We start from the raw sequence: 24,535 nt of genomic DNA on the forward strand, positions 1-24,535 counted from the left end.
GTAGAGACTTGTCTGCTTGCTGCAATTACTAAATTCCTTTATTCTACAAATAATTATAATTGGTAGTTCTGACACCTTCAATTTTAATTTTTTTAGGAATACTATTAAATTAAGTATTATTCTTCCAGTTTTGTCTGAGAAAATAATAACTGCATATATTTAATAGGAGTGGAGAACCTGAACTGAGTCTAAAGCATCTGACTTGACTTCTTTAGATATTATGAAATAATATCTATGAAATCACAGCTACCATTTGAGTCCTGTGTGCCAGACATTGTGCTAAGAACCGTCTACATGTTATTTAAGGCTTACATCACCCACGGGGGTTGGTGGTAGTAGCCCTCCTCTAGTGCTGTCAGAAACATGATCTCCAAAACGCAGGTAACTTACCTAGTTGTTAACAGCAACCATTGGGCAGTGATGATGCCTGTCTAAAATTCTTAGTAGCCTGAATGTAGAAACTGCCTTTATCCACTCACTGTATGGCCTTCAGATTTTGTATGTGAATGAATCACTGTTCCCAAAGTATTTTCTATATTTTTCTTACGAAGTTCCAAAGAAGAGGGTTTGATCAACTCTTAATTATTAACTTTTAGGATACAGATGAAACAGAGTGTCTATTTGTATTTATTAATTTAATTACTGAAAATCATAAAATTTTATTCCCCCCTTTACCTGCATTTTTAACATCAGTGTTATTTTCCTAAGTAGAAGACCTTGAGTCATCTGACACAGTTTTCTAGAACACATCTACACTTCCATTTCAGTTAGTTAACATACAGTATTTTTGGAAACTGTGTGTCGCCATACCGCAGTTTTATCCCAGCCTCAGTTTACATAACAGTATTTTTAAAAGTTTTCTCTTTCGGGTGTATGTTCAGCCTCCCATGTAACCGCTTAACTGCATCGCCCTTTAAAATAATCTCCCCCAGGCTGGTCTCCAGTGACAGATGATTTAACACTTTGGATTGTGTTTCAGGCTTGGAGGTACTTTCGGTCCCAGGAAGAAGGAGCAGACTGTGCATCTCCCTGCTGTAGTGTCACCCTTCACAGTCCTGGCCTTATGGGGAGCTGGTGAGGGAGAGTGGGTCAGAAAGGGAGGAGAGGGAAACTGCCTGAGAGAAGAATGAGGGATCCTTTCCCCGTAATTGTAGCCAGTAGCTAATAGCTAGATTTGTAACCCTTCGTTCATCCTGGAGAACCATGTGACATGTTTTCTAGAGAAAAGTAACCTACTTCTGGATGTGAAACATACTCTTCGAGCTTTTAGGAACCTCTGGCGTTTATTGGTGCTATAACAAGAAGGTGGGTTATTATACAGCATAAACATTTTTCTTGATTTTTCAACTCAGAATGGCAAAGGAAAGAGAAGGGAACTTGGGGAAAGAAAAAAAAAAAAAGTCCCAGAGCATCTACAGTCAGAAAGATCTAGTTCAATTAACTTTGTTTCTGGCCGTTTCACAGACGTTTCCTTTTTCTTCTAAAGTTTAGCCGGAGGCTCTTGCTCCCCCACTGTATGTCTGTTCAGCACTTATATTCGGTTCTGATTTTCTAGGACGTCTTAGATATGTAGAGTTACAGTACAGCGACTTTTTTTTTTTTCTTTTCTTTTTTTTTTGCAGTAAAATGTAGGAGTACATTCTCTGCCGGTGGGTAAATAATAGTAGGTTTCCTTTCTCTTGAACTTGAAATAGGTAATGAAGCTTCCTATTCAGTTTCTTGACACCAGTATGTTCCCGGTGCCGTGCCCAGCTCAGAGAGCAGGCCTGGGTCCTGACTCGCAGGCGGATGTTGGTGAAGGGAGTGCAGTGTGATGAGGGGACCCCTGTGACATAACCGAGAACAGCCAGTCTGGTCTAGTCTAGTCTAGACATCAGGCCATCTGGTTAAGTTTGTTGGTTTTGCTAGGCCCCAGGTCTACCTGCTTCTCACTTCCAGGTCAAAATTCTCTTGTTCTGAAGTCATTATTCATCTCAGATCATAATTTTAGCTTCCTTGGAGTCAGTGTAAACTTCCATGGTGATGCCTTTCTCTTTTTTTCTCTCTGCCAGCGTTAGTTCTCAGAAACTTAAAAGTGGCTGTTTCTCTCCCTGTAGTGCTGTGAGCTGAATTAGTTTATTCTGTTTTCTTAGCCTGTTTTTTCAAAGTTCTTTTTCCCGGACCAGTACACTAAGGATCACATTCCCGTTGCCTAGCCTTGACTGCACATTCAGAATTCAGTTAATCTCTGTCCCGATACTCTGTGACAAAGTTCACCATCACCGGGGCTGGGGCACTTTTTCACCCAGGCGAGTCTGCTGGGCCCCTGGCAGCCTGCAGCGTAGGCCTTGCAGGGTTGACATGCCAGGATGTGCTTGGTCCCGCTTCAGCTCATCACCTGCCAGCTGGGCCGTCGTGTCGCTGTCACTATGCTCAGGTCGCCGGCTCCTCTGCAGGAGCTGTGGATGCAGGGCCGGTATTCCAGGTGGCGGCCTTTCTTCTTGGCCTGCCTGCTCCAGAGTTCTCTTTCCTTTATAGAAACTCAGTCTTGTAGAAAATCGGATCAAACAGAAAGGGTCACAAATTGTTTTCACAATAGATTCATAATGATCCATGTCCATTTTGAAATAACCATGTAGGCGGTGAAGGTATTTGGACATTTTTCATCTTGTATACTTTTTATTCAGGAGTCTTACATTCATCTGATTTTGCTCACCTAATGAGCATGGCTTACAGCAAATAAACCTAAATGTACAGAAGTATTTTTTCCAAATGTATGTGACTGTTCATACATATATATATATATATATATATATATATATATATGTGTGTGTGTGTGTCCATACTTTTAGAGTATGGTTCTGAAGGATGTAACTGGTTCACAGAAGGAAGAAATGCAAATGGTCAGTAAGCATATAGGAAAATTTTCAACCTCTTAATTATTAAAGAAATGAAGAATTAAAAAATTTTTAAACTTATGTTGAAAACATTTTTAAAGAAATGGTCGTGGCCAGTGTTGGCCAGAGTGAAGGGAGCTGGAGCCCCTGCAGTCAGGTGGGAGTGTTAGTTTGCTATGATCTTTCTGGAGAAATTTAGAAATACAAAGACGTAAAAATGTACTTTGGTCTGGTGATTTTTTAACTTTTAACTCTGTCCTAAGGAAATAGTTGTGTCCAAATTGTATGTGCAAGGTTGTTCGGAATACTTTAATAATAGGAAACAACAGAAAACACCCTCAGCCTTCAACATTAAGGACTTGGTATAAAATAGCTATAAAAAGCCATTAAAAATTCATTGAAGACTATTCATTGACATGTAATAATGTTCATAATAACGGGGAAAGCAGGGTAGGAAGTGGTCTGTGTGCTGTGAACCCTCACGGCATCCTCTCTGCTTTTGAAAAGCTTTCCGTAGTATTGAAAGTGGCTATCCGTATGTATTGGGCTTATAGATGACTTAAAAAAAAACTGATCTGTGCTTTCTAGATTTTCAGTATAGAACATGCATTTTAAAATACAGTTATTTCGTTTTTGCTGGTTTTCCTTATGCAAATATAGGTCCTAGTTATTATACTTACTTGCAAAATCCTCCCTACCTTTCATTACTGACACCGTACTATTAAAATAGTTTATGGGATTGAGAAATTTTATCTATCTTTGAGAGAGAACCCACAGAAATGATAATTATATTGCATAGTTGTCTCTAGAAGCAACTTTTTTGGTTTATTAGTATAAATGTGGTATGTTCAGCTTTTATCTTCTAAGTCTGATTCATAGTGTATATACTTAGAGCACTTTGAGCGTTGTTGAGACAGATTTTATAGTTAATCACAGTCCATTGCGTGGAGTCTCTGCCTTTGAAATAAGTGTGAACTTACTTGCTTCGTCTGGAATTTTCCTTTTCAACGCTGTACCTACCACAGCCTAGAGAGAACTTGATTCTTTTATAACTTTACAGGCGACAGTGCGGGATGGTAGGCAGGCCTGCCTCTCCTGCCACTGGCTGCAGGTGGGACGTTTGTTGACACGAAGATAGGAAGTATTTTCAACACAACTTTTAGTGCAGAGCCTTTCCAAATGATTTTCATACAAGCAATTGCTTAAATTTCCACTAAGTTCAGTTGGATAAAGAAGTGGTAGTAGAAAGTGGTTCCGTTCTGTTTAGTTTTGCTTCTTCAATTGACTTGTCTTTTACAAAATGAAAATGGCTTGAGTTTGGTAGTAACTAAAAGTCACAAATTGATTCCCCAGATGTGTTGACTTTATGTAGACAGGCCTGGTGCTATGTGGTAACAGACAGTGGGGGCATCTGCCTTATCCTAAAGCATTTGCAGCCTCCCTTGGCCTCACAGCTGGGACAGCGTGTCGTCACACGCAGCACCTGGGATGACAGCGGTGGGGCGGGCACCCAGGAGACGGCTGCATGTCACCGGACCCCTTTCGCGGTGACTTGTCCCAACCAGTCACGCAAGAAGTGTGTTTTGGCAAATGCCGGAGCAGTTGTAGGGTACGGAAGAGTCGTAGGCCCGTTTCGGAGGCAGAACCAGGCTCGGCTCTCGAACACCAAGTGCCGCGAGGCCACCGTGCCATCCTGGCCGCCTGCAGGCAGAGACCCCAGGTGTCTGCCTAGGGTCCCACTTACTGCCCGCCTCTGGCCAAAGGAACTCTTCCAGGGAACCTTTTGAAAACAAGCTCAAAGTTCTGAAAGTCAGATACGGGGGTTTGTCAGGCTCTCGCTGACGTACTGTAAAACAACCACCCACTGACTACTGAAGGAAGCTTCGATTTAATTGCCTGTTAGGTTTTTAGTTTATTTTTACCTTTTGAGGGTTTTTTCCCCTTATTTCCTCTTAATTCCCATATTTAACTTTTCTTCATATTCTGTTTTGTTTTTGCTTTAAAAATCATTTTAGACCTGACCATTTTACTTTCAAATCTGAGTCATATTTACTGAGTTTTTACAGTCATCACTTAGAGTCAATGCCTTGTTGACACGCAGCTGACCGTGTCGGAAGGGCGGGTGGTACAGGTGGGCTTGGGGCGGGGGGCTGCAGGAGGATCCCCTGCTCTTCAGCCAGAAGCCTGAGGTCGGTGGTTTCCCGCAGTGGAATGAACCACCCCCAGCAATCGCGGGCCACCCCCTTCCAGAGCCCCCCTCAGGCCCGGCTGGTCCTCCCCGTCCAGGTGACACGTGGGACGTACCAGTGACGTGTGTGGAGGGCCGGTCCCCTGCACAGACGACTTCTCCCTGCAGCTTCTTTTTTTTTTAATTAAAAAATTTTTTTTTAATTTATTTATTTTTGGCTGCGTTGGGTCTTCGTTGCTGCACGCGGGCTTTCTCTAGTTGTGGTGAGTGGGGGCTACTCTTCATTGCGGTGCGCGGGCTTCTCATCACAGTGGCTTCTCTTGTCGCGGAGCACGGACTCTCGGTGTATGGACTCAGTAGTTGATGCATGCAGGCTCAGTAGTTGTGGCTCGCGGGCTCTAGAGCGCAGGCTCAGTAGTTGCGGCACATGGGCTTGGTTGCTCCACGGCATGTGGGATCTTCCCGGACCAGGGCTCGAACCCATGTCCCCTGCATTGACAGGCGGATTCTTAACCACTGCACCACCAGGGAAGTCCCCTCCCTGCAGCTTCTGATACACATTAGGAGTCTGCTTTTTCCTTTTCTGATAGCATTTCCCCACACAGTTGATTTTAAAGCCAAGAAAAAACACTACAAAGTGAAGATTGCACGTCATTAGAGCTCCGTGGGTCTCGCCTTTCTGCTGACGCAGCTTGGGCTCAGAGCGCAGCTGGTGCCGTTCTTTTGTGAAAGGCGTTCACGACTCCCTCAGAAGCATCCACCGGTTGGTATCTTCCCGATAAACTTTGTGTCAGTTTCCTCTTCAGGAAAACAGCCAGCATGGGCCCCCAGGCCAGCATCTTCTATGAGGCATAGCCCGGCTTCGGGCTGAAGTGTTCCACAGTCAGGCGCAACTACCCATTTGGGGGCTTTTTAATAATTTTTGTTTTTTAGACAAATAATCCTGTAGTAAAATCTAGAAGTTTAAAAGGACACACAGTGAAAAGTACGAGTTCTTTCCATCCACATGTCGTTCATGTCTCTCAGCCCCCGGGCAGTCCCTGCACTGCTGTCTTGGGTACATCTGTCTGAGTGTTATCTACACACACATACATCATACAGAGAAGAGTGTTTGTATGTAACTTAGAAATAACCTTTAACAGCATTTCCCAAGTGTAAGTAAACATGTACCTGTGATGATTCCCTGGTCATCAGTCTTTGCAGAGCAGTTGCTCTGAATCCTCCCTGTGAGTGTGAGAAATGGTCCCGTCATGATACCATTTTTAGCTTATATCTGAGCACTTGTAATTGTTCTTGTGTGCTCTGGAAACAGATGTCTTTGTTAGAGACAATAGGAAAATTCATTTTTCCTTGATTCCTTTGATAATATTTGTACTTTAGTCAGGAATAGGAATTGCCCTAACAGTTAGTTCTGTTACTTAAATGCTATTAGAAATGCAGAAGATAAATACTCTGAAACTGGAATTAATTTTGGCAGGTAGCCCTCCAGATGTGAAATATGTTCATTTCTAATAATGCATGGTTATTTGTTTAAGTAAGTTGTAGGATGCTGACTGACATAGACAAAATAATTTTGTACCCTGTCTTTTTTTCTTTTTTTTGGCTGCATTGGGTCTTCGCTGCTGCGCGCGGGCTTTCTCTAGTTGCAGTGAGTGAGGGCTACTCTTCATTGTGGTGCGAGGGCTTCTCTTGTTGCGGAGCACGGGCTCTAGGTGCATGGGAATCAGTAGTTGTGGCACACGAGCTTAGTAGTTGTGGCTCGCAGGCTCTAGAACGCAGGCTCAGTAGTTGTGGCGCACGGGCTTAGTTGCTCCGCGGCATGTGGGATCTTCCCGGACCAGGGCTTGAACCCGTGTACCCTGCATTGGCAGACGGATTCTTCACCACTGCGCCACCAGGGAAGTCCTGTATCCTGTCTTATTTTTGTGTTCTGTAAATATTATCTGGGCTTGTATTTTTTATTTTTCTATTAACGTTTCAGGTCTTCTCATAAGCTATCTCAAATCCCTAGTGAAGTGGGTAGAGGGGGATGTGTGTGTGTGACGGAATATTTGATGGTCTCGTTTCATGAATTAGGAAGTATATTATGATGGGTAGTACAGAGGGGATGCTCAGAGGAGGAGGGAAAAGGATTCTGACACTTCCAAGGTTGGAAAGTTTCAAGAACTAGTAGAGGTTAAGTGGGCCTCGAAGGATGGGTATAGATAAGGAGAAACAAAGGGATGAAAGTCTTACAGAGTTTTGCTGGAGGGAGAAAGATGAACGTGAAAGTGGGAAGTAGCACTTTGAGAGAACACGATGCTGGTCAGCTTGAATAGATGCTGTAAGAATGGCTACACAAGTTAGTTTAACTGGCTTTGATAAAGAGTGACTCCAGATTCTGGTGAACCTTGAATACCAGGTAAATGAGTTTGTTTGTTTGTTTGTTTTAAAGTGTTGTAGGTCCATGGAGATGGATATATGACTTGATAACTAATGACTTTAGGAGGATGAATCTGGAAACCAAATGGGATTAAAACAGGAAAAGAGATCAAAGGCACAGAAAGACCAACTTGGTTTTAGTAATCCAAGTGTGATGTTGTGTAAGTTCTGAACTAGGGTAGAAACAGGAAACAAAAGGAGCAAATTTCTGGGCTTCTGGTTGAAGATGAAATTTATGTTTTGACTTTTTCATTTGTGACATCACTAAAATGATAGTAAAATAATTTTTAGATCAATGAAGACAAAGAATGGAAGAAAACAGACATCATAGATGAGAATTTAACAATTTTTTTTTTGGAGAATGAAAAGCAGATAGAGTCACAGTACTGATCACCAGGGTAAAGGAAGCCTCACTTTAGAGGTTACATCCCCAGAGGAGAGCACCACTGGCCGTGCAGGACTGGAGAAGCTTGGGACCTGAAGGCTCTGGTTTGGCAGAAGGTGGAGGCGTGAGACTGGGCAGTGCTTGAGAGGTGAGGGATGGATTCAAAATCCGTGAAATTGAAAGCCTGTCGTTTCCCTCTACTCAGGTATAGGACACACGGTAGTCAAGAGTCTGCATCCCAAGCAGAAGATTTGTTGCTTCTATGTAGAACACATTGAATGGGAGCGCTGCAGAAACTTGGGAAGAGGAGGCCTAGCAGAGGTTGTCATGAATAGGAAGCAACAACAGTGGCTGTGATACAAAGTTGGCCTTCAGAGTGACTGGTCCCTAATTCCATATATTCAGAATACTGGTGGTGGTGCTAGAGACAGAACAGTGCTCTGGAAAAATTGAACAGCCCTGAAAAATAAATGCATTTATTGACATGAAAGGTGAGCCATTCAGAACTGTGGCCCACCAGCCTCACTCAGGCCAGTGACGTTTCCACTTAGTTTTTTAGTACCTTATCGTTATGAGTACTAAGGATTAATAGTTGTATGAAAGAACAGAATACACACACAAAGAATAAAAGGGAACAGGAAGAAACTGATAATACAGGGAAAAGAAGAATACGTTTTAAAAAGTAACATTGTCTGATATGAGAAGCTTCTCATTATGACAGTAGGTTAGGAACAGGATGCTATGAGAAAAGAGCTCACATTTGAAATGGTAACTGAGATTTTAAAAAGAAGAACAATTGAAGCCCTCGAAGGACAGTAAAAAGTAAAATAAAAGGACAAGTAGCTTTGGAGACAGGAGTCACCCAGGAGGCCTAATATCTGACTGTTAGGAATTCTAGAGAAAAACAGGGGAAGAAGATTTTTTTGAATTTATAATATTTTTAATAGAGAGTGAAAAGTAACTTCCCAGAACTGAAGGTGCTATATCTCTAGTGCCCAAGATAATAAAGGAAGAAAAGATCGATCCCACAATTTCTGTGCACAGAGAATTAAGAGATATCCAACAACCTGTGGACTGAATTTGAGAACAGGATGCAGTTCCTGGATTAGTGTCGCCCAGTGGGTCTAGAGAGCAGTCTGTCTAAACTGAAGCTAGAAGACTGGGGAGCTGTTGCAATTGCTGCTGGAATTAAGACCATGAGTGTGTTGAGTGGAACCCAGCCTTCAGTTACCAAGAGTAGCATGTAAGGCATATCAGAAGCCCTAAGCCTGTCATTATGAAGAGGCACAGTTAAGGGAAATGAACATAATTTAGCAGCCTCAAATATTGAAATAGTTGGAGTCTGACCACCTGTCTTAAGTGATTAGCCCATCATAATGTAATTAGCCGGGAGCACCGTTATTACAGTAAGTCTTAATAAAAGGACCAAAGTGGTACACAGGCATTTGTTCAGCAGTTTTACGAATGACTGGTTTTGTATCTTTGCTTTTGATTTTAGGTAATAAAGCATGTCTAATTGTCTTTAGCAAATGACATCAGAGGCTCAAGTGTTCTTTATGTTTTGTTTTGAAGGTTGTTATATGTTATTTTCTGTCTTGGAGTTTTCAACCTTTTATTTATTTTTGATAAATTTATTTATTTATTATTTTTTGGCCGCGTTGGGTTTTTGTTGCTGCTCAGGCTTTCTCTAGTTGCGGCGAGCGGGGGCTACTCTTCGTTCCGGTGCGCGGGCTCCTCACTGCAGTGGCTTCTCTTGTTGCGGAGCACGGGCTGTAGGCCCGCGGGCTCAGTAGTTGTGGCGTGCGGGCTCTAGAGCACAGACTCAGTAGTTGTGGCGCACGAGCTTAGTTGCTCCGTGGCATGTGGCATTTTCCCAGACCAGGGCTCAAACCCATGTCCCCTGCATTGGCAGGCGGATTGTTAACCACTGCACCACCAGGGAAGTCCCTCAACCTTTTATTATAAAAAATTTCAAACATACAAAGAAGTCAAAAGAACTTTATAGAGTGAAGACCCATTTAACTGAACTTGCTTAATTACATATCTGTCTATCCTGAATCCCCATATCCATCCATCCATTTTATTTCATACATTTCAGAGTAAGCTCTAGACATCGATACACTTCTCCCTAAATGCTTAGGCATGTACATCATTGGAGTTTGCTATTTGTTTATAGTTTGCAGTAGGTAAGTTTTGACTAACACATTTGCCCAAGTAACCCAAAGCCCTACCAAGATACAGGGCATAATCATCCCCACAGAAAGTTTCTTAATGCTTCCCAGTTAATCCTGGCCTCCCCCAAGGCAACCACCATAGATTAGTTTGGCCTGTCCTAGAAGTTCATCTAAAGGAAAGTATGTACCAAGTGGTGCAAAGGAAGTGTGTACCACTTCATGTAAGGCTGCTTTCACTTGATATTTTTGAGATTTATCCATGTTATCATAAGTAGCAGTAGTTTCCCTACCCCCCCCCCGCCTTTTTTTTCTGCTGAGTAATATTCCATTGTATGAATACCACAGTTTCTTAATTCATTCTTGTAATGACAGATACCTGGGCTGTTTCCAGTTTTTGGCTGTAATGAATAAAACTACTATGAACATCTAAGTGGAGATCTTTTATATCTCTTGGGCAAACACACAGCAGTGGGATTGCTGGAATGTATGGTAATAGTATGTTTAACTTTATAAGAAACTAGCCAACTATTTTTCCAAAGTGGCTGTATCATTTTGAATTCATGTGAGCAATGTTTCTGAGTTCTAGTTGTCCTACAGTTTTGCCAACATCTGCTCAGAATGTCATTCTCTTTAATTTCAGCCATTCTTGTGGGAGTGTTGTGGTGTCTCCTGGTTTTAATTTGCATTTCCCTAGTGATTAATGATGTTGAGTCCTTCTCATATACTAGTTGACCATTTGTATGTCGTCTTTTGTAAAGTATCTGAGTCTTTTACTTTTCTTTTCTTTTCTTTTTTTTTTTTTTTTTTTTTTTTTGCGGTACGCGGGCCTCTCACCGTTGCGGCCTCTCCTGTTGCGGAGCACAGGCTCTGGACGCGCAGGCTCAGTGGCCATGGCTCACGGGCCCAGCAGCTCCGCGGCATGTGGGATCTTCCCAGACCGTGGCACGAACCTGTGTCCCCTGCATCGGCAGGCAGACTCTCAACCACTGCGCCACCAGGGAAGCCCCCTTTTCTTTTTTCTTTAACTTTTGGATTAATATCCTTTTTATTATTGAGTTGTAGGAGTTCTTAATATATTTAGGATGCCAGCATTCTATCATATCATCAAGATATATCTTGCTACTATTTTCTCCCAGTTTGAGGCTTGCTATTCCTGTTCTTAATGGTGTCTTTGAGTGAGCAGGTTGTTTTTATTTTGAGGAAACCTAATTTGTTTTATTTTCTTTTACAATTATCATCCTCTGTGACCCATAAGAAACCTTTGCCTAGATGACAAAGATACTGTGTTTTCCTCTTGAGGCTTTATGGTTTGGGCTTTTACATTTAGGTCTGTGATGCATCTTGAGTTAACTTTTGTGTGTGGTGTGAGGTAGGGCTTGAGGTTACTCTTTCCCCCACGTGGTCCTCCAGTCATTCCAGCGTCATTTGTTGCCCCCAGTGTGTTGCTTTGGTGCCTTCGTTAAAACTAAGTCACAATATAAGTAGGTTCTATTTCTAGAATTCTGTTTCATTGATATGTATCCATCCTAAAGGAATGACGTACTACTAATTTGATTTGTTTCTATTTTGTGCAGTATGTTTACATCTAAATTTATGTGGGATTATTGGTGGGTGTTTTCATTTTTTTGTAATTTCTTAATTACTGTATGTATGAAAACTCTTGAAGTCAGGTAGTATAGGTCTTCCAACTTTGTTCTCCTACCCCAAGATTTTTGACTATTCTAGGTCCTTTGCACTTCTCTATAAGTTTTATTGTCAGCTTTTCAATTTCTACCCTATAAGTTTCTGGATTACAATTGGGATTACATTGAATATTTTTTAATAGCAGTTTTATTGAGATACAATTCACATGCCATACAATTCATCCATTTAAAATGTACATTTCAGTGGTTTTCAGTATATTCACAGATATATTCAATCATCACATTTTAGAACATTTTCATCATCTCAGAAAGAAACCTTGTACCCTTTAGCTATTACTCCCTTAGTCCCCCGCCTCCCTGCTCATCTACTTTCTGTCTATAGATCTGTCTATTCTGAACGTTTTATGTAATGTAATCATATAATATGTGGACTGAAGTGTATGCCCCCCAAAATTCATATGTTGAAGCCCTAACCCCAGTTTTATAGTATTTAGATGGGACCTTTAGGGAAATAAGCGTAAATGAGGTCGTAAGGTAGGGCCCTGATCCTACGGGATTGGTGTCCTTGTAAGAAAAGGAAAAAATACCAGAGAGCTCTCCCTCCAAGGACACAGGGAGAAGGCAGCCATCTGCAAGCCAGGAAGAGAGGCCTCACCAAAAACCAACCCTGACACCTTGATCTCACACTTCTAGCCTCCAGAACTCTGAGAAAATTAACTTCTGTTTTTTAAGCCATCCAGCCTGTGGTATTGTGTTATAGTAAACTGAGTAGACTAGTTTTGTGTCTGGCATCTTCCACTTTACCATGTTTTCAAGCCTCATCCATGTGGTGGCATACGTAACTACTTCCTTTGTTTTTATGGCCAAATAATATTCCACTGTATAGATATAGATATTACATTTTGTTTATCCATTCATCAATTAATGGACATTTGTGTTATTTCCACTTTATAGCTATCATGAATAGTGCTGCTATAAACATTTGTGTACAGGTTTCTATATGGATATGCTTTTATTTCTCTTGGTTAGATACCTAGGCATGGAATTTCTAGATCAGATGGTAGGTCTATGTTTAACCATTTGCAAAACTGCCAGAATGTTTTCCAAAGTGGATGATAATACCGTTTTACTTTCCCACCAGCAGTGTGTGAGGGGTCCAGTTTCTCCACATCCTGACTAGCACTTGTTGCCACCTGAGTTTTTTGATTCTAGCAATCCTAATAATGGGTATGAAGTGGTGTCTTACTATGGTTTTGATTTGCATTTCCCTGATGACTAATGATGTATCTGTTGGCAATTTTTATACATTCTTCAGAGAAATGTCTGTTAAGAGCCTTTGCCCATTTTTAAATTGGATTGTCTTTTTATTATTGAGTTGTAAGAGTTTTTTACATATTCAAATAGTTTATCGGATAAATGATTGATAAATTGTTTTCTCTCAGTCTGTGGATTGTCTTTTCGTTTTCTTGATTGTGTTCTTTGACACGAAAAACTTTTAAATTTTGATAAAATCCAGTTCATTTTTTTCTTTGGTTGCTCATGCTTTTGATGTCATATATGAGTCCCTTGCCAAGTACAAAGTCATGAAGATTTATTTTTATGTTTTCTTCTAAGAGTTTTATAGTTTTGGCTCTTAGTTCTAGGTCTTTGATCCATTTTCAGTTAATTTTTATATACGGTGTGAAGTAAAGGACCCCTTCATATATTTGCATGTCGCTATATAGCTGTCCCAGCACCATTTGTTGAAAGACCATTTTTCCCCCATTGAATGGTCTTGGCACCCTTGTCAAAAATTAGTTGTCCACAGAGACATGGGTTTATATCTAGATTCTCAATTCTGTTCCATTGATATATGTGTCTGTCCTATGCCAGTACCTCACTGTCTTGATTACTGTAATTTTGTAGTAAGTTTTGAAATCATGAAGTGTAAGGGCTTCAACTTTGCTCCTTTTCAAGATTGTTTTGGGTCCCTTGCAATTCCATATGAATTTTAGAATCAGCTTGTCACTTCCTACGAAGAAGTCAGCTGGGATTCTTCTGATAGGGATTGTGTTGAATCTGTAGATCAATTTGTCATCTTAATAATAAGAAGTATTGTCATCTTAATGTCATCTTCACCTATTCTAGTGTAAGTATTTGAAGGTACCAATTTCTTTGTAAGGATTTTTAGCTTCATTCCACAAGTTTTGATTTGTTGTATTTTCATTATCATTTAGTTCAAAACAATTTATGCCTTGTTATTTGTTCTTTGACCCTTGGGTTCTATAGAAGTGTGTTGTTTAGTTAGAAATATTAGAGGTTTTCCAGGGTAGCTTATTGTTGCAGATTTCTAATTCCATTTTGGTCAGAGAATAAACTCTGTATGAGTTCAGTCCTTTAAAATGTATTGAGGGCCATGATGGCCCAGAAAACGGCCTATTTGGTGAGCATACAATGTACTGTTGAAAAGAATGTGAATTTGTCGGGTGTAGACTGGGGCAGGATCCTGTTGGCTTGTGGGAGATGATTATGCACATCTCTCCCCAACTCCCTGTCAGTAATGTCATGGTGGTAGCTAGAAATCTGCTCTGGAGGGAGTCTTACCCCACAGATAGCTGCTAAGGCTCCAGTCAGGGCTTTTTTCTTTTCTTCTTTGAGAGAGAGAGTTGACTAGCATCCACTGGGTATAGAATTAGGTGAAGGTGATTGATAGTGTCAGTCAGGTCGTCTGTGTCATGACTCCTTTCCCCCCTTCCCCGCCTGTGGTCTAGTTGCTGAGAGAGGGATTTTTAATCTTATCCTATGGTTGTGGAATTGTCTTTTTCTCCCTTTACTCTGTCATATTTTGCTTCATGTATTTTGAAGCTCTGCTATTAGGAGAACATACATTTATGATTATGTCCTTTTATTATTATGAAATGTCCCTCCCATCTCTGGTAATACTTTGTCTTGTTGAAGTCTGTTTTGTCTGATACTGTTGTAGCGTCTTCAGCCTTCTTATGCTTAGTGTTTGCACGATAATCTTTTTCCATCTATTTACTTTCAATTTGTCTGTGTCTTTATATCTAAATTGTGTCTCTTTTAACAGCATATTGAAAGGTCTTGCTGTTTTGTCCCTTCTGATCATTTCTGCCTTTTGACTGTAGGTTTCAGTCTACTAACATTTATTATAAGTATTAATAGGTTGGTTTTTAGGCCTACCATCTTATTATTTTCTCTGCCCTGTAAAAAAATTTCTCTGTTCCTGCTTTCCTCTCTTCTTTTGGATTATTTGAATTTTTTCAGAATGGCATTTTAATGTATCTGCTGGCTTTTTTAGCTGTTCCTCCGCTGTGTGTGTGTGTGTGTGTGTGTGTGGATTGCTCTAGCGAGTACAGTACGTATCCTTTTATTTCTTTTTTAATATGCTGCTTAGAGTTGATATTGAATGACATCACAGAAAACATAGAAGAACCTTGTAACTGCAGTGTTCCACTTACTATCCCAAGCTCATCCTTTATATTACATCTAAATAGTTTTAAGACCCACAAGACAATATTATAAATTTTAGTTTTAAATCATTCTTTGTATTTTAAAGAATTAAGAAAAATAGTCTTTTATATTTGCCCAAATATCTACTACTTCTAATGCTCTTCATTCTTTTCTGAAGATCCAAGATTCAGCCTGATATCAATTCCTCTCTACCTAGAATTTAAGTCTGTACTATGTGAAGTCTCTAAGTTTTATTTTATTTGAAATTACCTTTATTTTGCCTTCCTTTTTGAGGAATATTTTCACTGGATAAAGAATTTTGGGGTTGATAGGTTTCTTTTTTTCTTTCAACACTTAAAGATGTTATTCCACTGTCATTTGGCCTTTGTAGTGGTGATATTCTTTTGCTGTATGTTACAAGTCTACTTTTAACATTTTTTCTCCCCTTTAGTTTTCAGCAGTTTTTTTTTTTTCCTCTTTCTTCTTCAGAATTGATCATTTTTGTTGGTCTGTCTTCATGAGTCTTATTTCGTTTCCACTCTGCTCTCAAGCCCGTCCACTAAGTAACTTATTCTAGGTAATATGTATTTCAGTTCTGTAATTTTTATTTGGGTTTTTTTTTTCATAATTTGTTTTTTACTGCAATTAATTTTCATTTGTTTGAGCCTGTTTTTCTTTGTGTCCTTGAGTATAGCTATAATAGTTGCTTTAAAATCCTTGTCTCCTAATTTGGAGACAGGTCACCTCCAGGTTGGTCTCTGTTGCTTTTCTCGAGTGCATCTCATTTTCCTGTTTCTTAGGTCTATAGGCTTGGGTTGTGCCGTTCCCTTCTTCCAAGACTAGGATACTTTTCAGTATAAGCCACCTTTTGGTTGCTCTCTGGTGCCTTCAGACAGTTCTTTTTACACTTTTTCAAGTTTATAGTTACTATCCCACAGAAACGTGGTTAGATACGTTGGTACTGATCGCAGAACCAAAGTTTAAGTAGAACCTGAAGTTTCAGTGGCAACTCTCGCAGGCTCCGCAGTGACATGGGCACTGCCGTGGCAGGATTGGGTTGGGGGTGGCCACGAGAGAGGTTTTCTGTTGGCAGGAATTCAGTAACTTACGCGAAGATTAATTAGTCAAAAGACAATACAGGCGTATGATTTGAAGATGTGTCTATTTGCCTGAAAAACAAGAACTAAATCAAGAAACAGTTAAAAGCGGTTGCTGCTGTGGGTTGGGAGGGGTGGATCATAGCACGCTTGCTTTTTATTATAAGTTCTTCATTATTTCATCTAATTTAGTTGTAAGTTGATAGAAGGAAACCTAAGTTTTATAAAGCAGGACAGCTCCTAACCACTACTGTCTCTAGTCAGCACTGTCTCATGTTTTCCGTGCCTGGTTGGATAATGGTGAGGGTGATGCTAATTGGGAATGAACGTTAAACTGTGGGTAGAAATTTTAAAAGAGCTTTTAAGGGCTTCTTTTTTTTTTCCCCCATTAAAATTTTGCCTTTTAGTCTGTTCTGTGAGGCCCAGGGTTCCTTGCATTGTTTCCAGGTCCTCTTTGAGGAGGTGAGGCTGAAAGGAAGTAATGGTGGGGTGAGAGTGTGTGTTCTGGGCACAAAGAATACTTTGTGAAGAAGAAAGAATTCTGTAGTTAAAAGTTTTTAAGAACCCTTGCTAGCCCTGCTCTCCCAAAGTAATGACTATTAATGTCTGGACAGATAGATAAACTTTATCTACATGTCCAAAGGAACCATACTAAAATGCTCATTTCTAAGTTGTGCTTTGCACTTACTGTTACCTTTTTAACGTCTTTCTGTATGGATCTACGCATGTCCCACGTTCCTTGACTCCAGGGCTGAGTGCACCCCTAGTGGGCGGCGTGGCTCCCTGGTTGGTCAGGTGATCATTACCTGCACCTGTGCCCAGTTACCTGCCCCCCCCCCCCCCCCTTGTTCTTAGCCTGCAAACCATTAAGGACCATTTGAAGAGTATGGCCGGAAAGAACAAAACCTTTTAATATCAGGCCAAGCTCAGGATGGGAGCAGATTAGAAAGAAACCCCACCGTGGGCTATGGGCTGTGGCCTGCTCTCAGCTTTTCTTTATTTGCTTACAAGAACGTTGTGCTAAATCTTTTTAAGTCTAAACCACTAATCTTTTAGTCAGTATAAAAAAAATCCCATCTAAACGCACTGTGTCAGATTTTAATTGGCAGCATTTTCGTAGTGTTACTTAAAGTAATGATACATATTATGACCAGAGTCTTGGATTAGATGAGATTTGGTAAATATATTGCAGTTTTTATAACCACTCTATATTCTCTGACAGTATTAAAAGCTCCATATTGTATCCTCAGGTGAATCCAACAGTGTATTTAACTAATTATGTTTGACAAGTAGGTTGTTAGAATTCTTTTTATCGTCTTCAGCAATGCTGTGATAGTTTGATAGCTAAATTAAAGTATTTGTGTGCTTCCATGATAATTTCACTATGATAAATGCTTGTGAGTATAATTACTGTATCAAAAAGAATGCACTTGAATTTTGAATATTTCCAAATTATGTTCCAGAAAAAAATATAACAGTGTATGCTCTGACCTCCAATGGATAGATGCTCCCATGTTCCTGCACTTTGGCTATCACTGGGTTTGACTGTTTTGTTTTGTTTTTAAAACCTTTGTTAATTTAGTAGCTAGAGATTAATATATTGCCGAGAAATAAAGGTCAGGCTGAACTAGGTAACCTAAAAAATTCCCTAGAACCAAGCACCCCGAACTGGGTGCTAGATACAAAGTGAGACTCTGTGCTACCCGAGGATCTGGGCGAGAGGCGGGTAGGCTGGAAGCAGTGGTCACACAGAACAGGAGCAAAGCCTGCGCCCGGCCAAGAAGCTGATGTTCCCATGGAAATCTTTAGTGAAAAGGTGAACTGGAAAACAAAATAATCGACCCACTCTCCCAGGTGGGCCACTAGGAAAGTAGTTTGAGCCAAGGTCTGTCTGCATGTGAGGGGAGTGGAGGGGGAATCCGTCCTGAGAATTTGTCACCTCTGGTGTCTTTGGGATTTGAGTTTGTATTGCCAGCTTGCTGGGGGATTTCCCCAAGCTGGGAAATTAATGTGAAAGCCCCACTGAAAATGAGTTTTTAAAAAACCCCAAAGTTACAAAGTGAGGAGAGTCTCGGTCCACGTGAACAAGTCAGCATATAGCACAAACAGCAGAACTAGAGCCTCAAGAACTTCAAACAGAGAGGTCTTTAGAAAGCACTTCTAAGTGTATTAAAAACAATTAGTGGTGTAAAAGAGTCAAGAATATAAAGGAACAAAACACTATGGACAGTAAGACATCTTTTTAAAGAAATAGGGAAAATCTGCAAATGTAAAATAAAATTATTAAAAATAGCAAATTTGACACAGCTGATAGAGAATTACTTAACTTGATGTGGTAGGTAGATCAAGAAAAACTAGAAAGTTTGAACACAGATAAAGTGATGGAAGTAACTGAAGTTATAAATTGAGATAAGGAGGTGACATGAAAATGTAGCAGAGAAGCTAGGAGAAAATAGGGGACCAGAAGTGTTTGAAGAGGAAATGACCCAAGAATTTACCAGAATTGGTGAAAGCAAAATATGCATGCCAAATTTTAAGGTAACCATTACAAGAATTTGAATAAGATGTGTAACTCCAGCATAACAAAAGTACTACAGTGGAATAAGGAAACTATCGATCCAATATAAGAGAAAGGGGGAGAAAACAAGAAGCACAGAGGAAAAAAAATTAAAATAGAAAATGCAAAATAAGGTGGTAGAAATTAATCGAGATAGCAGTAGAAAACAGTATAATCTTAAAACCAGACCTGCCCATCAGAGACTGTCTGACTCAATTTCTATTTCAAAAGTGAATCTTACTGTGGTGATTCACAGTAGACAAACCAAAACATAGAGATATAAAAGTTGAAAGTAAAGAGGTGGAATACAGGTATTTGAGATGAATTCTAACCAAAATATAGGAAAAACCATATTAACATCAGATACGATAGCTTTCTAAGGCCCTGTTGTTAAGAATAAACATGGTTACTTTCTAATGATAAAAAAGAATAAGTTATCAGGAATATAATTCTAAATTTGTACACTTACTAACAGGGCCTCAAAATATATGGCAGATTTTTTAGAGAATTATAAGACTCATTGACAAACCCATAACTGGATAGGGGGATTTTAATAAAAATTTCTCAGTAGTTAATAAACAGACAAAATCACTGGCAATACAGAACATCTGAAAAGGAAAAGTGACCAGCTTGCTTTAACAAACCATGTGTCCAGCAGTTAGAGAGTGGACATTTTTTCAAGCACATGTAAAGAAAAATCACTACATCTTCGGCTACAAGTCTCATCATATGTTTTTTTAAAACATCTTTTTTTTTTTTTAAATTTATTTTTTGGCTGTGTTGGGTCTTCGTTTCTGTGCGAGGGCTTTCTCTAGATGCGGCGAGCGGGGGCCACTCTTCATCGCGGTGCGCGGGCCTCTCACTATCGCGGTCTCTCTTGTTGAGGACCACAGGCTCCAGACACGCAGGCTCAGTAGTTGTGGCTCACGGGCCTAGTTGCTCCGTGGCGTGTGGGATCTTCCCAGACCAGGGCTCGAACCCGTGTCCCCTCCATTGGCAGGCAGATTCTCAACCACTGTGCCACCAGGGAAGCCCCCTCATCATATTTTAAAGAAACTATCCAAAAGCTAACACTCTCTGATTAATTTTAAAAAGAAATTAAAGGATTTTTTTAAAGGTTAAAAAAAACCACTTTGGAAATCTAAAAAATTCTAAACTCTTATAATCAAGATAACTAGCAATGGAAAAAAGAAAATATAACTGAATAAGGAAAATACATATCAGACTTAGGTGATTTAGCCACAGAGGTGTAGAGCAGAAAGTCTGTAGGATTGTTTTTGGTTTTTTGTTTTTTTTTTAAAATAAATTTATTTTATTTTTATTTTTGGCTGCGTCAGGTCTTTGTTGCTGCGCGCGGGCTCTCTCTAGTTGAGACGAGTGGGGGCTACTCTTCGTTGCGGTGCGTGGCTCCTCATTGCAGTGGCTTCTCTTGTTGCGGAGCATGGACTCTAGGCATGCGGGCTTCAGTAGTTGTGGCTCGCGGGCTCTAGAGCACAGGCTCAGTAGTTGTGGCACACGGGTTTAGTTGCTTCGTGGCATGTGGGATCTAACCCGACCAGGGCTCGAGCCCACGTCCCCTGCGTTGGCAGGCGGATTCTTAACCACTGCGCCACCAGGGAAGCCCAGGAAGTCTGTAGGTTTTAATGCTTATATTAAAAAGAGCAAAGAGGACAAATTACAAAGCTAAGCAACCAAACGAGGATTTATAGAAAGAGAGCAAACGTAAAGAAAGAAGTAGATTGAAAATAATAGAAATACAGGTACAGTGATGAAAATGGATAAATCTCAAACTGGTTCCTTAAAAAGACTAATAGACAAGCCTCTGGCAAAATTAATAATAAAAATATTTTAAAAGGGGGACAATAAAATTAGCAGGCATTTTTTAAAAGAAGACTGAACTGGGCAGTGTACTTGAAAAGTTTATTGAAATGGACAGTTATCTAGAAGTAGTAATACATATAGTCGGGAAAGGATAGACCATTTAATATGTGGTTTGTGAACCGTTGGTTTTCTATGCAGAGAAATGTAAAATCACTTTTCTTCATGTTATATACAGTTTTAATCAAGGTGGATTAGAAATGTCAGATTTAAAAGAAAATACAGTAAAATCATGCCAAAATTTGGAACCTGCCAAAAGATCGTTAGCAGGGTCTAGCAACGAGAGGATGGATAAATTATAAATCTGTACTATACAGTACATTACATACAGCTGTAACTCTCTCAGACGTTGTCAGAAACAAATTGGCAGAAGCAGATGTACAACGTGTTACAGTTTGTGTAATCTAAAATTTGAAAACATGCAGAATAATTTCATATATTGTTACACAGTAAAATATAAAACATTCATAGGAATGTTAGACACCAAATCACGGGGACATTTGCCCCTAGGGAAAGGGGGAGGAAGAGTGCGACTAGGGAAGAGTTCGTAGTATGTCAGGTGTACTCTGTATCATTTCATTTCCTAAAAAGTTGAGGGGGGTTTGGATGGAATGAGACAAGCATGGGAATGTAATAAGATTTGTCCAGACTAGGTCATGCGTTTGCAAGAGTTCGTTGTGTATTATAATCTGTGATTCTGTCCATATTTGAAATATTTAATAAAATGAGTCAGTGTTTTATGGCATAGTTCTTTGATTACCACTGAGATTGAGGGGTTTTTTAGGTTTTTGGCTACGAATACGTATTTCTTTTAGCTTTTGGATTTTCTGTTGGAATCCTTGTTTCTTTAGAGATTACTTTTTTTCACATTGTTTTAAATTACCTTTATTTATTAAAGGTAGTCACTTTAAGATATCTCTTACTAAAATAGTTACAGAATTTCAGATGAAGTGATTATATGACTTTGCTTAGAAAGGCCTTCTCCAACCTCAGATCAAGAAAGTATTTGTGTGTATATTCTTTGTTTTATGGTTTCAGTTTGTATATTTTAATTCTTAATCTGTTTGTAATATATTTTGGAATATGAAATTTTTTTGAAATCACCTATAATGCCATTTATTCAATAATCTTTATCCGCTGACTTGAAATGGTTTTTATATAGCAAGTTCTTAAATACACCAGAATATTCTGTTTCATGATTTTTCTTTCTGTCTGAATCAGTATTGGTGTCTTTCTATTAATTTTATCCAAGTAAAGTACATGCAGATAAACTGAAATAGTATTAAAGGTTATTAAAAAGAGAGAGAGACCACATCTCCATCTCTCTCCGTAGTGCCTGGGTCCTGCTCTTTTCTGATTGGCCAGCTTTAGGCATCCATGACTTTCAGTTGTAATAGAGGACTCTGTCTCTTTCACTGCCATGTCTTCTGCTTTTCATTTTTCATTCTCAGAGGGTAGCTTTGGTTAAATCCACTTACAGATAATTTTAAAGTTTTGGTTATTTTTATATTTATGACGGATGCTTCTGGAAGTATTCATAGCTAAGCATTATAATAGACTATGGTTATAGCTTGTTGTTTTCCCTGAAGTAGATAATTGCTTTTTTTCTTTTCATTTGCACCCTTTTCTTTGTACATGTGCCAGTTCTCTTCTTACCTTCTAATATACTCTCAGGACAGTTTTCCACAAGGTAATGGCATTAGACGATCTTGATGGTCCAGAGTTTTCTTGGTGACCTTCCTCCAGGGTGTTCCATCCTCCTCGGCTGGCTGACTCTTAGCTTTATTGGTGTGTGAATGGGATCTTTTTTCCACTCTAACAGGTTTTGGTTGATACATGGGAAACATTGATACTGAAGTATCTTATAAGAAAATATGTTCGTATTAATCACTGTTGACATTGATGATGCCTGTTGATTTCCTTGACTTTTCTCCAAGTCACGTTTATAACTACTGCACGAGTGTTCACCAGTCAAACCAAGCTCGAGGGGCTGGTGTCCCTCCTTCTAAATCAAAAAAGGGGCAGACGCCGGGGGGAGCTCAGTTTGTTGGCTTGGAGTTGTACAAACGGCTTAAAGAATTTTTGAAGAATTACTTGACAAATCTTCTGAAGGTAAGATGTTTTATATGTATACTGAGCATTTATAAAAGAATGTAAAAAAAAAAGTAGTGAAATAATGATTCTATTGTTAAGTTAAATCTTTCACTGTCATTGTTTCATTGTTTTTGGCGTTGACACGTGCCTGAAGATGTTTTGCTCTTGCTTAGTCATTTACCTATTGTGAAGATGAAATCTTCATAAGCCCATATTCTGTTCTTTGATTTGTTAAATTAGAAGTTTTTGATAGCCTTTCACCATAGTAGTACTTTCCTTAAATTACTAACCATTTGGTATTTGGTGGTTAGAGATTGATGAACCTTTTTAAAGCATATGGTTATGAAGTCAGATTACCTGTATTGTATTTTGAACCCAATGTGCTGTTCTGTATCAAAATGTATAAAAGACTGTAAGGTTATCCAGCCTTTGGTAATCACATTTTCCAATGTGTTCTTGCCTTTTCTACATGGCCTTGTGGTACATTTCAGAACTATAAGGAAATTGTGCCCTTGGCTGGGTGGGTTTCGCCACGAACATTCATTCCTCCTGCTCTGAGCCTTTTGCTTGGACAGTGATGTGGTTTTTCCCCTTCATCTTCCGCCTTTTTCTTCCTCAGTCTCCATCCTCTGTAGCAAAGGCAGTGTGATGCCTTCCATCCAGCCACAGGATGGGCAAGTGGCTTCTTCATCTGGTGCTACGCACATTATGTAGGGTGTGTACCCTGGGAAGTCTGCACACTCTGTGTATATACTTGAAAGATTTTTTATTTACACAGATAACAGGCAGAAAACTTCAGCATGCTCCACATTTGTTTTTCTTAATATAGTTTACAAGGTAATTGGAAACTTAACATCATTTTAACAGACCATAATCGACTGACCACAAATCGTGACTAAGATGGTATCATTTTCCACGTTCCTAAGCAATCTTGATGAAGCCACTGTGTCCTCCTTGCTTTTATTCACAACACTTTGTAAAGTGAACACTGGCATTAATTATTCTTTTTTAGTATTGAAGTGAGGAACAGTGTATTGTGTTTTGAAAGGTATTGACAGCCATGCCATCAGCGATATTATTTTTTGCATTCTAAAAAAGGTCATCTACTATAATCCAGAATAGCTTAGCTTTACATGTTTGGGTTCATTTCTTGTTATTTAAATGAACACAGATTTGGTTGTATCAAGATACGGTCAGGTTTTCACGTAGCTTGTCGGATCACTCGTGCAGCGTGTATTTATGGAGCTTCCGTGCTGTGGAGCTTTTTATTCTGCCAGTTGAAGGGCCCCAGGCTGAGAAGTTCAGGGACGGCCCCAGGCCCTTAGTTCATGGAGGGGCTGCCCTCTCCCAGCTCCCCCTGGAGTGCTCTTCTGCTACGGCACGTTTTAATTATACTGCAATTTAATGCCCCATTTTTAAAGGGTAGGACCTAACTTTGTAGATGTCATTAATACCTAAGAAAAAATTTCAAGTTACTGTCCTTCAAATAAAAATTTGTGGTTTAAGTTGTAGACATTTCAGTAAAAATAATTTGGTAAATGAACATTTTCCTCGTGAGGCCTTGTTAAAGAAGAAATATTGCACCATTATACTGTATACTTTATTTTTACAAAAATGCAGCAGATCACCACAGAGAGCTATAGATTTTTATAATTTTTAAGTAAATTTAATGAATGAAGAAGATGCATTAAAAAATGGAATAGTATCAGCCCCGTGGTCCAAATTGTTAATTGGACAGTTTAATTAATTTTTTAACAGAAAATATCAGAAAT

At 39.6% G+C, this 24,535-nt stretch overlaps 1 protein-coding gene across 2 annotated transcripts in view; it reads left to right on the forward strand.

Annotated features, from left to right (window-relative positions):
• The window catches only part of CUL1 (cullin 1), a 106,224-nt gene that overhangs the window by 40,387 nt on the left and 41,302 nt on the right, over window positions 1–24,535 (forward strand). For both annotated transcript variants that reach the window (XM_029234424.1, XM_029234423.1), the window contains exon 3: window positions 22,607–22,781. In XM_029234424.1, the coding sequence (XP_029090257.1) occupies window positions 22,607–22,781 (175 nt within the window). The remainder of the gene's footprint in view (window positions 1–22,606; window positions 22,782–24,535) is intronic.

The sequence above is a fragment of the Monodon monoceros genome, unplaced genomic scaffold, assembly GCF_005190385.1.
Source record: "Monodon monoceros isolate NGI ecotype Baffin Bay Population unplaced genomic scaffold, NGI_Narwhal_1 Super_Scaffold_2, whole genome shotgun sequence".
In the NCBI taxonomy this organism is placed as follows: domain Eukaryota; kingdom Metazoa; phylum Chordata; class Mammalia; order Artiodactyla; family Monodontidae; genus Monodon; species Monodon monoceros.